Raw genomic sequence first — 13118 nt, forward strand, 5'->3', positions numbered from 1 at the left:
AAAAAAAAAAAAAAAAAAGTGTATTTGTATGACTTGGACTGTGAGCAATGAACACTGAAGTGAAAAGGAAACTTTAAATGTTTGCACTAGCTTTGGATATAATATTTATCTCTTGGTTAACAGCAGTTTTAGTGCCGGGCATGTAGCTCAGCGGCACAAGCGCCTGCCTGACGGGCGCAAGGTCCCCGTACAAAAACAAAACAAAACAAAGCAATTTTAGTATGGATGTGTCAAATTAAATCTAGAGAATGAGAAGCACTAAGATTTAGTGGGACGGACTGAGACGGGCAGGGTGTTCTAGAGTCTGGTGGTGACCCTGTGAGTCATTCTCTCTTTGGGCCTCCGTTTCCCCCTTGGTAAAATGTGGGGATTGGTAACTTCCCGCTCGGATTCTTTGCCTCCAAGACAACTGCCTTCTTTCTCACCCCAAGCTGGTAGAGGTGGGTAGGGAAGCGAGACGAGGGAAGGGAAGGATGAGTCACAGTAGCTGGCAGGCAGGCACGCGGCAGACCCCACCCTTCCAGCCCTGGCAGTTGCCTGAACTAGCCTAGGTTGTAACCTTCAGGCTGGGATGGAGCTGGAGGACAAAATGGGACTTGTTCCAAGTTTTTAAGGCACCAGGGTCCTGCAGTTTGCTGCCCTTTAGCTCCAGGGACAGTCAGACTTTCAGTGAGAGAAGTCAGGAGGATAACTAAACAAAACCCAGGAGACCTTATGTCCAAGGTCCCAATCTAGGGATGTCCTTGGACCCTGGCAGTCTGTTTTCTAGCCACCTCATCCTCTTCCCAGAGGCAAAGTGCAGGACTCAGATATTATTACGTGTCTGTACCTGACATATATAAAAAAAGGGTGGAGGGTGTACTGTTCTTCGTTACTGCTAAAAATCTCTAGATTGGTGCCTTCCTGACTTACAGGTATCATTTTTCCTAAGGTCCAAATGTGTTTCCTTTTTTTGAGTAACTAGGAGTGGTTTTGTGACAAGGTCCTGTTATGTAGTACAGGTTGGCCTTGAACTCAGTATATAGCTCAAGCTAGCCTTAAACTTGGCATCTGCCTGCCTCAGCCTCCTGAGTGCTAGAATTACAGACAGGTACCACCACCCCTGGTCAGATGTGTATCTGTAGTTATCACTTTATGTAATAATAGTGCCTGGCAAGTGCAAAATCCTAAGTTCGATTCCCAGTCCAAAAACAATAGTGAACGTTTATTGAATTTTTAATCTGTGCCATGCAGTTCAGTATATACATTGTTTATATAATCTTACTTAGTCTATCTAATCCCTGTTCTGTACCCATTTGACTGATGAAAAAACTGAAGTTGGGATGGGGATATAACTCAGTGGTAACCAGGCGTGGTGGTTCATGCCTGTAATCCCAGCATTTGGGAGGCTGAGGCAGGAGGATCCTTGCGAGTTCCAGACCAGCCTGGGCTACAAAGTGAGCTCAAGGCCAACCTGAATTGCATAGCGAGACCCTGTCTCAAAAAGACAAAAACCAAAACAAGAAACCTCAGTGGCAGAGTGGTTGCCTAGCATGGAAGAGGTCCTGGGTTTGATCCCCAGTGCCACTTAAAGACAGAAAATTTAAATTCAGGAAAATGGAATGAGTCATCTAAGAGCTAATATTCTAACCTGTGCATAATTCAAAAGTCCATTCTCTATGGGCGTGGTGACACACCCTGTAATCCTAGCACTCTGAGAGGTCAAGGTAAGAGGATCACAAGTTCGACCCTAGCCTGGACAATTTAGTGACTCACTGAGAAGTTGTCTCAAGTGAATACATACATACCTACATAAGTGTATATGTGTGTATGTGTGTTAGGGATATACTCAGTGCAAAGGCCTTGGGTTCAATCTATAGTACCACACATAGACAAGAAAAAAGTCCATTATCTTTTTTGTTTGTTTGGTATTTTGTTTCTTTGTCTGATTGTTTTTTGAGACAAGGTCTTGCTAGGCAGTTTAGGCTAGGCTTGAACTCACTGTGTAGCTGAGGCTGGCCTCAAATTCAGAGTGATCCTCCTGCCTCAGCCTCCTGAGCACTGGGATTACAGGCATGCACCACCACCCCCATCTTGGTTGGCTTATTCTTTTTTATTTATTTATTTATTTTGTCTTTTTGAGACAGGGTCTTGCTGTGCAGTTCAGGCTGGCCTTGAGCTCACTTTTGTAGCCCAGGCTGGTCTCGAACTCACAACGATCCTCCGGCCTCAGCCTCCCGAGTGCTAGGATTACAGTCATGCGCCACCACGCCCAGCTGGTTGGTTTATTCTTGCAGGCCCTAACTGCCTCTCCGATTTTACCCAACAAGCCCTGAATGAATAGAGGTCAGAGTGTTTGATGGAGTACCTCAATAAGTGCTTTTTAGCATCATTTATTCATTTAACAACTACATATTTAGCACCTACTATGTGTTCCAAATTATGTCATATGCATCTCTCAAGTGACACTCTAGCGTTCCATTTAACCATACTTGGATCAATATGACTCCCAGCTTTTTGTCTGTTTGTTTATTGAGACAGGGTTTTGCTCAGAATGGTGTTGAACTTGCTAAGTAGCCCTGGCTGGCCTGCAACTCACAATCCTCTTGCCTCAGCTCCCAAGTGCTGCAATTACAGGCAGACTGCCCAACTTTATACAGTTGTTTGTACAATCAGTACCAAGCACTCACTCACTACATGCTGGGCAATGTTTTAGGTACCCATGATACAGTGATGAACAAGACTGACAAACTCCTGCCCTTTTGGAACTAACATCTTGGCAGAAGACAAGCAGTAAAGAAAAAAACGAGTGAATGGGGCAAATAATTTCTATTTGTGATGAATCTATAAAAGAAAACAAAGGAGAGTGCTGTGCAAAGCAGGAGAACTACTTTAAAATGGAAAGAGCACCCAGAACTTGGGAGGCAGAGGCAGGAGGATCACCACAAGTGCAAGGCCAGCCTAAACTACACAGAAAGAAAGAAGGAAGGAACAAGGAAATTATCTTGAAGGAATTAGCATTGCAATTGAGGCAAAAAGTTGGCTCTGCCTCCAGTAGGGAAGGATGTGCCAGGTAGACAGAACTATAAATCTCATGGCCCTGGTTGGTAAGACCTTGACAGGCTTGAGGAACAGGAAGGAGGACTAGAAATCCATAGGACAGGGATAGCAGAACAGGAAGACCACAGTGACAGGCAGAAGCCCTGCCATGTGGTGCTTGGGTTCTCTACTTAATAGCTGCCTTAGAAAATCCCAGCCTTGGGCCGGGGAGACAGCTCAGCAGCACAGCACCTGCCTGGCAAGCACAAGGTCCCTGAGTTCAATTCCTGGGACCAAAAAAAAAAAAAAAAGAAAGAAATCTGGGAATAACACAGCTTCAAACTCACAACATCTATAAAAAAAAATCCCAGCCTCACAAAGTGAGCTCAAGGTCAGCCTGAATTGCAGAGTGCAAACCTGTCTCAAAAAGAAAAGAAAGAAAGAGAAAAGAAAAAAAAAAAAAAATCCCAGCCTGTCTGAGTTCCAGCTTCTCCATCTTCAGAATGGCTGTACCATTGATTTTTATTTCACACAGGCAGGATTTGACTTTTTTTGTTTCCTTTTTTCAGTAGTGGGGCGAGCCTCGAGCATGCCAGACAAATTCTCCACCACTGAGCTACATTCCCAGCCGTTTTCATTTTGAGACAGGGTCTCCCCGTGTTGCCCAGACTGGCCTTGGATGTGAGATCCTCCTGCCTCAGTCTCCCCAGTAGCCGGAAGAACAGGCAAGCGCTACTGTGCTGGGCTAATGACTTATTAACATACAACGCTATCAGAGCTGAGAATGGGACCCTGGCGGGACTGACAGGGGCTCTGTTTGACTCCCACACTATGCTGTAGTACGAATTGACGTTAAGTAGGTAATTACAGTTGTGGCTGTTTTGAATCATCAAGGCAAGTCTCCCTCTGCGACTTGGTCCCGGGCTGGGATCCACATGACGGCTCCTCCTTGGTTTCTAGGTCTCATAGCCGAGTGTTGGGGCTCTGCTAACCCGGTCCTGTGCCCACAGCCTCCCCGCCTCGCCCCCAGTCCGGCCGTCCCGCTTCCCCAGGCGGGGCGAGCTGGGGACCCCGCCAGCCTGGTTCCGTGTCGCGCGTCGGAAGCGCTGGAAGTCGTTGCGGGCGTGGGCGGCTGGGGAGTGGGCGGCAGCGCCGGGCCGGGGCTGGAGGCGGAGCGAGATGGGGTCGTGGCCTGCCAGGCGAGCTAGCGGGAGGCGAGCTGCCGCCGCCGTGAGAGCCGCCCCGGCCCGGCTGCCAGGACGAGGCGGGCGGAGCGGGGCTGCCCGGGCTGCAGAGGCCGCGGGTGGAGGGCGAAAAGGCAGCGCCGGCCACAGAAGCACGGACTGGGATCGCGGGGGCGGAGGGTGGGGAGGTGACGGAAAAGAATCCACAGCGAAGGAGGGAAAGTCAGAAATGAGTCAGGGCGAGACAGGACAGACGCCGCCGGGCAGAGTGGAGAGAGCGGCAGAGGAGAGGGACCCGGCGGCGGGGAGAAGGATTGGGGGGCGAGAGGCTCGGAGACAAGGAAAGAGCGGGGGTAGTGGCAGCAGAGCAGACGGACGGCAGAAGATGCAGGCAGCCGGCCCTTCCCCACACCCGCCCTTGTCTTCCTGCAGCCCTTATCCCTGAGGAGGACCAAGCTCCGGAAGTACTACTACCAAGCCGCCTTTGTGAGCATCCTTAAGAAAAACAAAAAGATGGCCAAGGAGAGGGGCCTCATAAGCCCCGAAGACTTTGTGCAGCTGCAGAAATACATGGAATGTGAGTGTGCCTCCCAGCCCTGCAGTTCTGGGACGAGAAACCCTCTTCCTGCTCGCTCGTTACACCCCAGAGCACCCACCCCCGCTTCCCCAGTGGCCTTGAGCCAGTCCGCCCCGCAGATGGGACGGGGACGGGAAAGGAGAGGAGACAGGGAGACGCGCGAGGTCTCAGCTCCGTCCACCTTCTCTATACCTTGGCGCCCTGCTCCAGGCCTCGGAGAAGAGGAGAGAGTGGTACCGATTTGGAGGATCTGAAATGTTTTTCCCACTGTGTTTCTGTGCTTCTGCTTGGAATTTCTTCGTCTCATTCCAATCTCTTGTCCTGCTTGGTGTCTGAATGGGACGCCCGGGCGGAAGAGCAGGACAGCTGAGCTGGATTAATGCTCTTCTCTTACTGTCTTCACACCCAGACTCCACCCAAAAGGTCAGTGATGTCCTAAAGCTCTTTGAAGATGGCGAGATGGCCAAGTATCTCCAAGGAGACGTGAGTGGCAGTTGGGAAATCCTCTCCTTGGCCAGTTCCTCTCATCTTTGTTTCTGCTGCTTCACTGGGGTCCCCAGCTTCCAGGGAGTATTCTGGGCTTGCTGTCTTCCCATTGGACATGGTCACTACAGCTCTTGCTTTAGGGAAAACAAGGGATCCTATTAACTCAGGATTTGTCTCAAAAAAAACAAAACAAAACAAAACAAAAAAAAACCCACAACGATGGGCTGGGAATATAGCTCAGTAGCACAGCACCTGCCTTGCAAGCATGAGGTCATGAGTTCGATTCCCGGTACCACCAAAAAATAAAATAAAAATTAAAAAATACTGCCAGGTGTGGTGGCACATGCCTGTAGTCCCAGCACTCAGGAGGCTGAGGCAGGAGACAGTTGGGAGTTCGAGACCAGCCTGGGCTACAAAGTGAGCTCAAGGCCAGCCTGAACTGCATAGCAAGACCCTGTCTCAAAAAGACACACAAAAAAATTAAAAAATTAAAAAAACCTCTGCCTCAGATAGTTCTCAGCGCTGAACTTGTCTCTGTCCCTGCTACTCCCTGCTCTTTGGTCCCCACCTGCCCTGTGGACTCCTCAGGGTAATGCACGCTCTCATGACAGGCCATTGGGTACGAGGGGTTTAAGCAGTTCCTGAAAATCTATCTGGAGGTGGATGACGTTCCCAGTCACCTAAGCCTGGCGCTGTTTCAGTCCTTTCACACTGGTCAATGCTTAACCGAAGCTACGCAAAAAGGTACAGTGAAGCAGGTAGGATGGAGCTGGGCCTGCGGAAGAACGGTCAGATTAGCGCGGGTTTGGGGAGGAGAGGTGAATTGCGGCACACGTTGTGGACAGTGAGGAGAGAGTGGCAGAGGGTGGTCAGGCCGGAGCAGGAGCAGCAGGAAGAAAGCTGAAGGGAAGAGCTGGCATAAACGAGGGAGAAGCAAGGAGCCCAAGGGGAAAGAACCCTGACTTCAGTGCTGCTGTACTTTTCTGTGGCAGATGTGGTGTGCCTCAGTGATGTCTCCTGCTACTTCTCCCTCCTGGAGGGGGGCCGGCCAGAAGACAAGCTAGAATGTGAGTGAGCTGCCATTCTGGCCCAGGAGAGGGGAGGTGAGGGAAAGGGAGGGGTGTTCCCTGGTTTCTAACCTGCCTTCCTGCCGGGGATATAGCTCAGCGGCACAAGTGCCTGCCTGGCAAGCGCAAGGTCCTGAGTTCGATTCCCGGTGCAAAAAAACCCAAATAACCTGTCATCTTTTGGAATTCCTAAAGGCTGACAGGGCCAGACAAAGGATGGGCCGAATAGGCCCATTTTCTCTGTTCCCGGAGGCTGCTTATACCTAAGGCTATGTCTCATAGCCTCTCCGGTTTCCGTGTGTACGCATGCGCGTGTGGGTGGCCCGGCCCATTCTCGGGAGATGGCAGTGTGCGCTGTCTCCCCTCTCAGGTTCAGCTGGGGGTGGCGCCCATGCCCGTTTCCTTCCGGTTTTATCTCCTTTTTCATTTCCATCCAGACCTCTACCTTTCCCCCTAGCTCTTTGTTTCTCCTATATTCTGGTGTGAATTCTTTGGGTGTCTCCCACAAATTGACCCTGGTGTCCCTCAAATACCCCACAGTCACCTTCAAGCTGTATGACACGGACAGAAACGGGATCCTGGATAGCTCGGTGAGTTGTGGGATCCCTGTGCTGGGCAGGGGAGTGTGTGTCCCTTTGTCTGGGCACTCCTGCCCCAGCGTGGCCAGGATTTTAAGAAGCAGAGAAAGGGCTGGGGGTGTTGGCTTGGTGCAATCCCCTGCCTTTGATCCCTACCTCAAAAAATAGGGAGGGGGAGTAGGTCTTAAACTCCTGACTCCTAGAAGAGAAGGCTAGAGACATGAATAGAGAACGCCTTACAAATACATAAGCACATTTATTTACTTGCCAGAGGCGCTTGAGAATGAAAGGGTTAGGACCTGGGGATTTAGCTCAGCGGCACGGCGCCTGCCTGGCAAGCGCAAAGTCATGAGTTCGATTCCCGGTACCAGAAAAAAACAAAAAAAAAAAAGAATGAAAGGGTTGCCGCGGGCATGATGGCACATGCCTGTAATTCCAGCACTTGGGAGGCTGAGGCAGGAGGATCGTTGTGAATTTGAGGCCAGCCTGGGCTACAAAGGGAGCTCAAGACCAGCCTGAACTGCATAGCGAGACCCTGTGTCAAAAAAAAAAAAGAGAATGAAAGGGTGGGTCTGGGGGCGGAATGGATGTCAATTTCAGGAGAAGAATTCGAGTAGTAGGAATGAAGAGGTTGTGGTTGTGGCTTTGACGCTTACCTTCTTTGCCTCAGGAAGTGGAAAAAATCATCCTCCAGATGATGCGAGTGGCCGAATACTTGGATTGGGATGTGTCTGAGCTGAGGCCGGTAAGACAGTTCTTGCGGCCCCTCCCCGCACCTTCTCATCCGTGGGTTCTGCACTGATGGGCCGCCTGGTTCCCTCGGTTAGGACAGCGTGCTGGGTGTCCTGTGGGGCCTGGGGGACCCCTCAGATGGAAAGTCTCCTCCCACTCTCTGCGCAGGTTCTTCAGGAGATGATGAAGGAGATTGACTATGATGGCAGTGGCTCTGTCTCGCTAGCTGAGTGGGTGCGGGCCGGGGCCACCACTGTACCACTGCTGGTGCTGCTGGGGCTGGAGATGGTGAGTGTCAGAGGCGTGTGAGGACGGGGAGGCCGCTGCCCAGGGTGTGGCCCCAGGGGTCGGTGCTGTAAGGCCTGGGAGGCTCCCTAACCCTTGCGTCCTCCCAGACTCTGAGGGACGACGGGCAGCACATGTGGAGACCCAAGAGGTTCCCCAGACCCGTCTACTGCAACCTGTGCGAGTCGAGCATTGGTCTTGGCAAACAGGGGCTGAGCTGTAACCGTGAGTGACGGGAGCTGAGGGTGTGGGAGGAGACGGGGCCCAGCTACCTGCGGGAGCGTGGTCTTGTGAACTTCGCGAGAGACCTGTATTTGAATTCTGGCTTTGCCACTGACTAGTTATGTGGCCTTGGGAAGGCCGACTTTCTTTCTTTCTTTTTGTGGTGCCGGGGATCAAACCCAGGGCCTTGTGTATCTTCTTTAAACTGTAGTTTCCTCAACTGAAAATGAGCTAAATTGTGAACATTAAATCAATTGATAAAGGCCAGGCATGGTGGCGCACGCTTGTCATCCCAGCACTCGGGAGGCTGAGGCAGGAGGATTGTTGTGAGTTCAAGACCAGCCTGGGCTACAAACTGAGCTCAAGGCCAGCCTGAACTGCATAGCGAGACCCTGCCTCAAAAAGACCGACAAAAAACAAAAATCAGTTGATTAAAAAAATGTGCTTCACCTAGAGGATGCACCTACTATAAAATTCAATTAAAAGTATTATTATTGTTGTTGCTGTTGTTGTAGTTATGCCTGGGTATTGTTTCCGTCGTCCAGCTCAGCTGCTGCTGGCACAGGGATGACCGGGGGGCCCGGTTCTTTGAGGAGGGAGATTGGAGAAGAGGCATAGGTCTTAGAGGTGTGCCTTGCTCTCTGCCACACCTCTGCCACTCCCTGACAGCAAGCGATTACTTGTCCTGGTGCAGTGAGTGACTCCTCCTCACTTCGCACGGAAGATGGGGGGAGCGCAGCCGCTGAGCCTCTTCCTTCTCTCCCAGTCTGTAAGTACACTGTTCACGACCACTGCGCCATGAAGGCCATGCCGTGTGAAGTCAGCACCTATGCCAAGTCTCGGAAGGACATTGGTGTGAGTGACGCCCACATCACCACCCCCATCTTGGCCCTGGTCCCTGGCGCGGCACCCTAGGCCCCGCGCTGCCCTCGCTCTGCGCAGATCCTCCCAGACAAAGCATTGCCTTTCTCCCCAAGGTCCAATCGCACGTGTGGGTTCGAGGAGGCTGTGAGTCTGGCCGCTGCGACCGCTGTCAGAAAAAGATCCGGATCTACCACAGCCTCACCGGGCTGCATTGTGTTTGGTGCCACCTAGAGGTCAGTTCGGGAGCTACCCCCCCCGGGATGTGCTTTTGGGCCTTTTGCACAGCTGCCCCTGCTCCAAAGGGCTCAGTCCAGTTTAAACCCCTCATTTTAGAGATGGCGGGGCCGCTGCTTGATCTTTGCGCGCTCGCCTTGTCTTTTCATTTATTATCAGTTTTTTTGTCTTTTTGAGATAGGGTCTCCCTATGCAGTTCAGACTGGTCTTGAGTTCACTTTGTAGCCCAGGCTGGTCTTGAACTCAGCAAAGATCCTCCTGCCTCAGCCTCCCGAGTGCTGGGATTACAGGCGTGCGCCACCACGCCCGGCCTGGCCTTGTCTTTTCAGATCCATGATGACTGCCTGCGAACCATGGGCCCCGAGTGTGACTGCGGGCTGCTCCGTGAACACATCCTGCCTCCGTCTTCCATCTATCCCAGCGTCCTGGTGAGACCCTCAGGCAGCAGCGGGGTGGCGACAGGAGTGTCTCTTGGATCCCCCGCTCCCCCGAATGCTCCTCTGAGCACAGAGCCTATACTTTTAGGGTGTAAAGGACCCATCCTTTCGCCCCCTTCCCAGGCATCTGGACAGGAGTGGAAACAGAGCAAAATAAACCTGAAGTCCATGGATGACCTCAATGTGTTCACGTCTGAAGCTCTGCGGGTACGGGGCCGAGGGGCTTGGGCTTCCTAGTGTGGCCGGTTTGGGGCTGCCGCCCGCAGGGCAGGGACTGAAGTAGGAAGTGGGGGGGGGGCGCTGCTGCTTCCTGGTGGGGGGAGGGGAAAGCGGCTTGAGGAATGCCAGCCTTGTCCCTGTCTCCAGGGCCGCCTTATCACTGAAAAAATCCTGGTGTGTTTATCCGCATTTTCTTCTTCCCCCGCCCCTTGCAGATCGAGCCTGTCCCTAACACTCACCCGCTTCTAGTCTTTGTCAATCCTAAGAGTGGTGGGAAACAAGGGCAGAGGTGAGAAGGGGGCGTGGGGTCTCCCTAGATAGAAGAGAGGCCAGAGTTTGGAGGGAGGAGGGGAGTGTGGTGCATCGGCGAGCCCCTTGACATTAACAAGGGTACGGAATGTCGCCTTCTCCTCACCCCACCACGAACTTTCCTTGTTCCCTCACACAGGGTGCTTTGGAAGTTCCAGTATATACTAAACCCTCGGCAGGTGTTCAACCTCCTAACAGACGGTCCTGAGCCGGGGTAAGGACAGGTTAGGGGCTGTGGCACAGCGTTTTGTGCGTCTGTGTACCTGGGTATGTGTCTGTTTTCTATTTTTTTGTCTTTTTGAGACAGGGTCTCCCCATGCAGCTCAGGCTGGCCTTGAGCTCACTTTGTAGCCCAGGCTGGTCTCGAACTTGCAACAGTCTCCTGCCTCAGCCTCCTGAGTGCTGGGATTACAGGCGTGCGCCACCCGGACGGCCTTATCTGTCCTTATCTGTGCATGTCAAGAGAATAGGAAAGAGTGTATGTTGGGAGAAGAGCCCAGAGGACTTCAAGAGGACAAATTTCAGAATCTTTCTTTCCCTGAAGTCCCAGGGTGTCCCTTCTCAGCTCTCTGGGCCATCTTTGTTTTGCTCTGAAAGGGTAAAGATACCTATTTTTTTTCCTAACCACTAAGGAGTAACTACAACTCTCCTCCACTGTCTTTTTCTCTGCCCTTAATAGAAACTCAAATTGGGCATGGTGGTGCACGCCTATAATCCCAGCACTCGGGGGACTGAGGCAGGAGGATTGCTGCAACTTCCAGGCCAGCCTGGGCTTAACTGCATAGTGAAACCCTGTCTCAAAAAAACAAGCAAAAAAAAAAAAAAGAAAAGAAACTCGAGCCTATTATTATTATTTTTTTGTACCAGGACTCGAACTCAGGACCTTGCACTTGCCAGGCAGGCGCTTATGCCACTGAGCTATGTCCCCAGCCCTATTATTATTATTTGAACTGAACCCCAGGCTCTGCCACTGAGCTATACCCCTAGCCCGAAACTCAAGTCTTTTGACGAAGGGGAAAGGGCCATGAGGAGCAGGAAGGAAAGTGCCTGCCCAGGAGTCAAGTCGCCTCGGTGCTGACGTCCTCTACCTTCTCTCTCCCCTGCTGTCTCAGACTCAGGTTCTTCAAAGACGTTCCCGATAGCCGGATTTTGGTGTGCGGAGGAGACGGCACGGTGGGCTGGATCCTGGAGAGCATTGGTCAGTGCAGGGAGAGGCTGTGGGTGGGGTGGGGCAGGGGTGCCCAGAGCCAGCCCCTCCATCCGTCTCTTCACCTGCCTCTGCAGACAAAGCCAACTTGCCCGTGGTGCCCCCTGTCGCCGTGCTGCCTCTGGGCACTGGGAATGATCTGGCTCGCTGCCTAAGGTGGGGAGGAGGTAGGTGGTTAGAGACGGTTCTGCTTGGGAGTGGGGGTGGGTGGGTAGGAAGGGAAAGACGCAGAGAGAAGAATGCAAGCGTCTGGTGTGGAAAGAGGCTTGGGGGAGAGGAGGGGCACAGGGAGCTCATGCTGAGACAGAGTCACCAGACCCAGCAGAGCTCAGGGAGAAGCAGGGGCCACATTCTGAACCCGGAAGAGTCAAGCATGACGGTTCTCTTCCTTACAAACCTGAAAGTCTTCCAGACAGTGCTGAGGGCTCAGAGGGTCAAGGACTATAGTGGGGCGGGTGAGAACAAAGAAGGTTGTGTGAGGACAAAGGCAGATGACGGCGCTAGCCGGAGCTTTTCCATGATCCATTCACTCATTCATTCATTCATGCTCAGGACTTCTTTCTGGGTCTGTTGCAACAGTCTCCTAACTGCACTCCCATTTCTAATCTCTTCTTCTTTGCAAAGGAATTTCAGGAATGGTCCTGGTAGATGAACAGGTCAGTCTAGGGCAGCATGTGTTTAAATTATCTTGGGGTTTGTTTTTTTTTGTCTTTTTGAGACAGGCTGTCGCTGTGCAGTTCAGGCTGGCCTTGAGCTCACTTTGTAGACCAGGCTGGTCTCGAATTCACAACGATCCTCCTGCCTCAGCCTCCTGAGTGCTGGGATTCCAGGCGTGCCCCACCGCGCCCAGTTTATTTTGGGGTTAAAGCTGTTGGGTTCAGGATGCAGCTCAAAAGTCTTGCCTGAGGGTTAAGGAACGGGGGTCTGCTAAGAAAAGTGGGGGGGTCCTAGGTGGAGAAGTTGGTATAAGGCCAGAGGGGCCACAAATCGACATGGTGGTACACTGGGGAAACTGAGTCACTCGCAGTGATTGGGACCTGGGATGCAAGGCGAGGAGGCGGACGGGAAGGGCTGAGTTGAGCAGGTGCAGATTACGGAGGGGCACGAAATGCAGTGCCAGGGGTTTTATCCGTACTACAGGAAATCACAAGCTGGCAGCCCACAGAAACGATTTTGTATTATTTTGTATTGTCTGCCTTATAGTATTAATTCCCTTGATTTTTTTTTTTACCGTTTTATTTCTTTTATTTTGTTGGTACAGTCCTGGAGATTGAACCGAGGCCTTTCCACTGGGCCACATCTCAACCTGTGTTTATTTTTTTATTTGAGACAGGGTCTTGCTCAGTCACTAAGTTGACCATCCTGGGTTTGCACTGAATCTGATTATTTCTAGGCAGGTGCTTGTGCCGCTGAGCTACATCCCCAGTCCTGAATTTGATTATTTCTAGTGGGGCGCGTATTCTGCAGCTCGCGCAGCCCCCTTGACTCCCTAATACCGCTCATTGGCTTTACCTTTCAACCACTGAGACATTTGAGTGCAGGGACCCTGAACCACAGGGAAAGGCTTGGTGTAAGTAAGAGAAGAAATAGGAACAAATATCTCTGGGTGTATATTATAACTTTGTTCCTTTTTTTTGTTGTTGTTCCCCAGTATTGGAGAAGGGCTTAGGGTTTTTTTTTTTTTTTTTTTTTTTTTTTT

The 13118-nt window shown here is 51.6% G+C and overlaps 1 protein-coding gene across 5 annotated transcripts in view; it reads left to right on the plus strand.

The window, feature by feature from the left end:
• The window catches only part of Dgka (diacylglycerol kinase, alpha 80kDa), a 27133-nt gene that overhangs the window by 2308 nt on the left and 11707 nt on the right, over positions 1 to 13118 (plus strand). For 4 of the 5 annotated variants that reach the window (XM_013520902.1, XM_013520904.1, XM_013520905.1 and 1 more), the window contains exons 2-17: positions 4635 to 4779; positions 5189 to 5262; positions 5877 to 6009; positions 6258 to 6332; positions 6873 to 6922; positions 7581 to 7655; positions 7811 to 7930; positions 8038 to 8152; positions 8916 to 9004; positions 9127 to 9246; positions 9577 to 9675; positions 9808 to 9891; positions 10119 to 10192; positions 10352 to 10426; positions 11325 to 11410; positions 11497 to 11586. In XM_013520902.1, the coding sequence (XP_013376356.1) occupies positions 4635 to 4779; positions 5189 to 5262; positions 5877 to 6009; positions 6258 to 6332; positions 6873 to 6922; positions 7581 to 7655; positions 7811 to 7930; positions 8038 to 8152; positions 8916 to 9004; positions 9127 to 9246; positions 9577 to 9675; positions 9808 to 9891; positions 10119 to 10192; positions 10352 to 10426; positions 11325 to 11410; positions 11497 to 11586 (1504 nt within the window). Of the gene's footprint in view, positions 1 to 3767; positions 4249 to 4634; positions 4780 to 5188; positions 5263 to 5876; positions 6010 to 6257; positions 6333 to 6872; positions 6923 to 7580; positions 7656 to 7810; positions 7931 to 8037; positions 8153 to 8915; positions 9005 to 9126; positions 9247 to 9576; positions 9676 to 9807; positions 9892 to 10118; positions 10193 to 10351; positions 10427 to 11324; positions 11411 to 11496; positions 11587 to 13118 lie in introns of those variants that run through there. The other variant, XM_013520903.1, reaches the window with a different exon arrangement.

The sequence above is a fragment of the Chinchilla lanigera genome, unplaced genomic scaffold (genome assembly GCF_000276665.1).
Source record: "Chinchilla lanigera isolate Chin_1 unplaced genomic scaffold, ChiLan1.0 scaffold00057, whole genome shotgun sequence".
Classification (NCBI taxonomy): domain Eukaryota; kingdom Metazoa; phylum Chordata; class Mammalia; order Rodentia; family Chinchillidae; genus Chinchilla; species Chinchilla lanigera.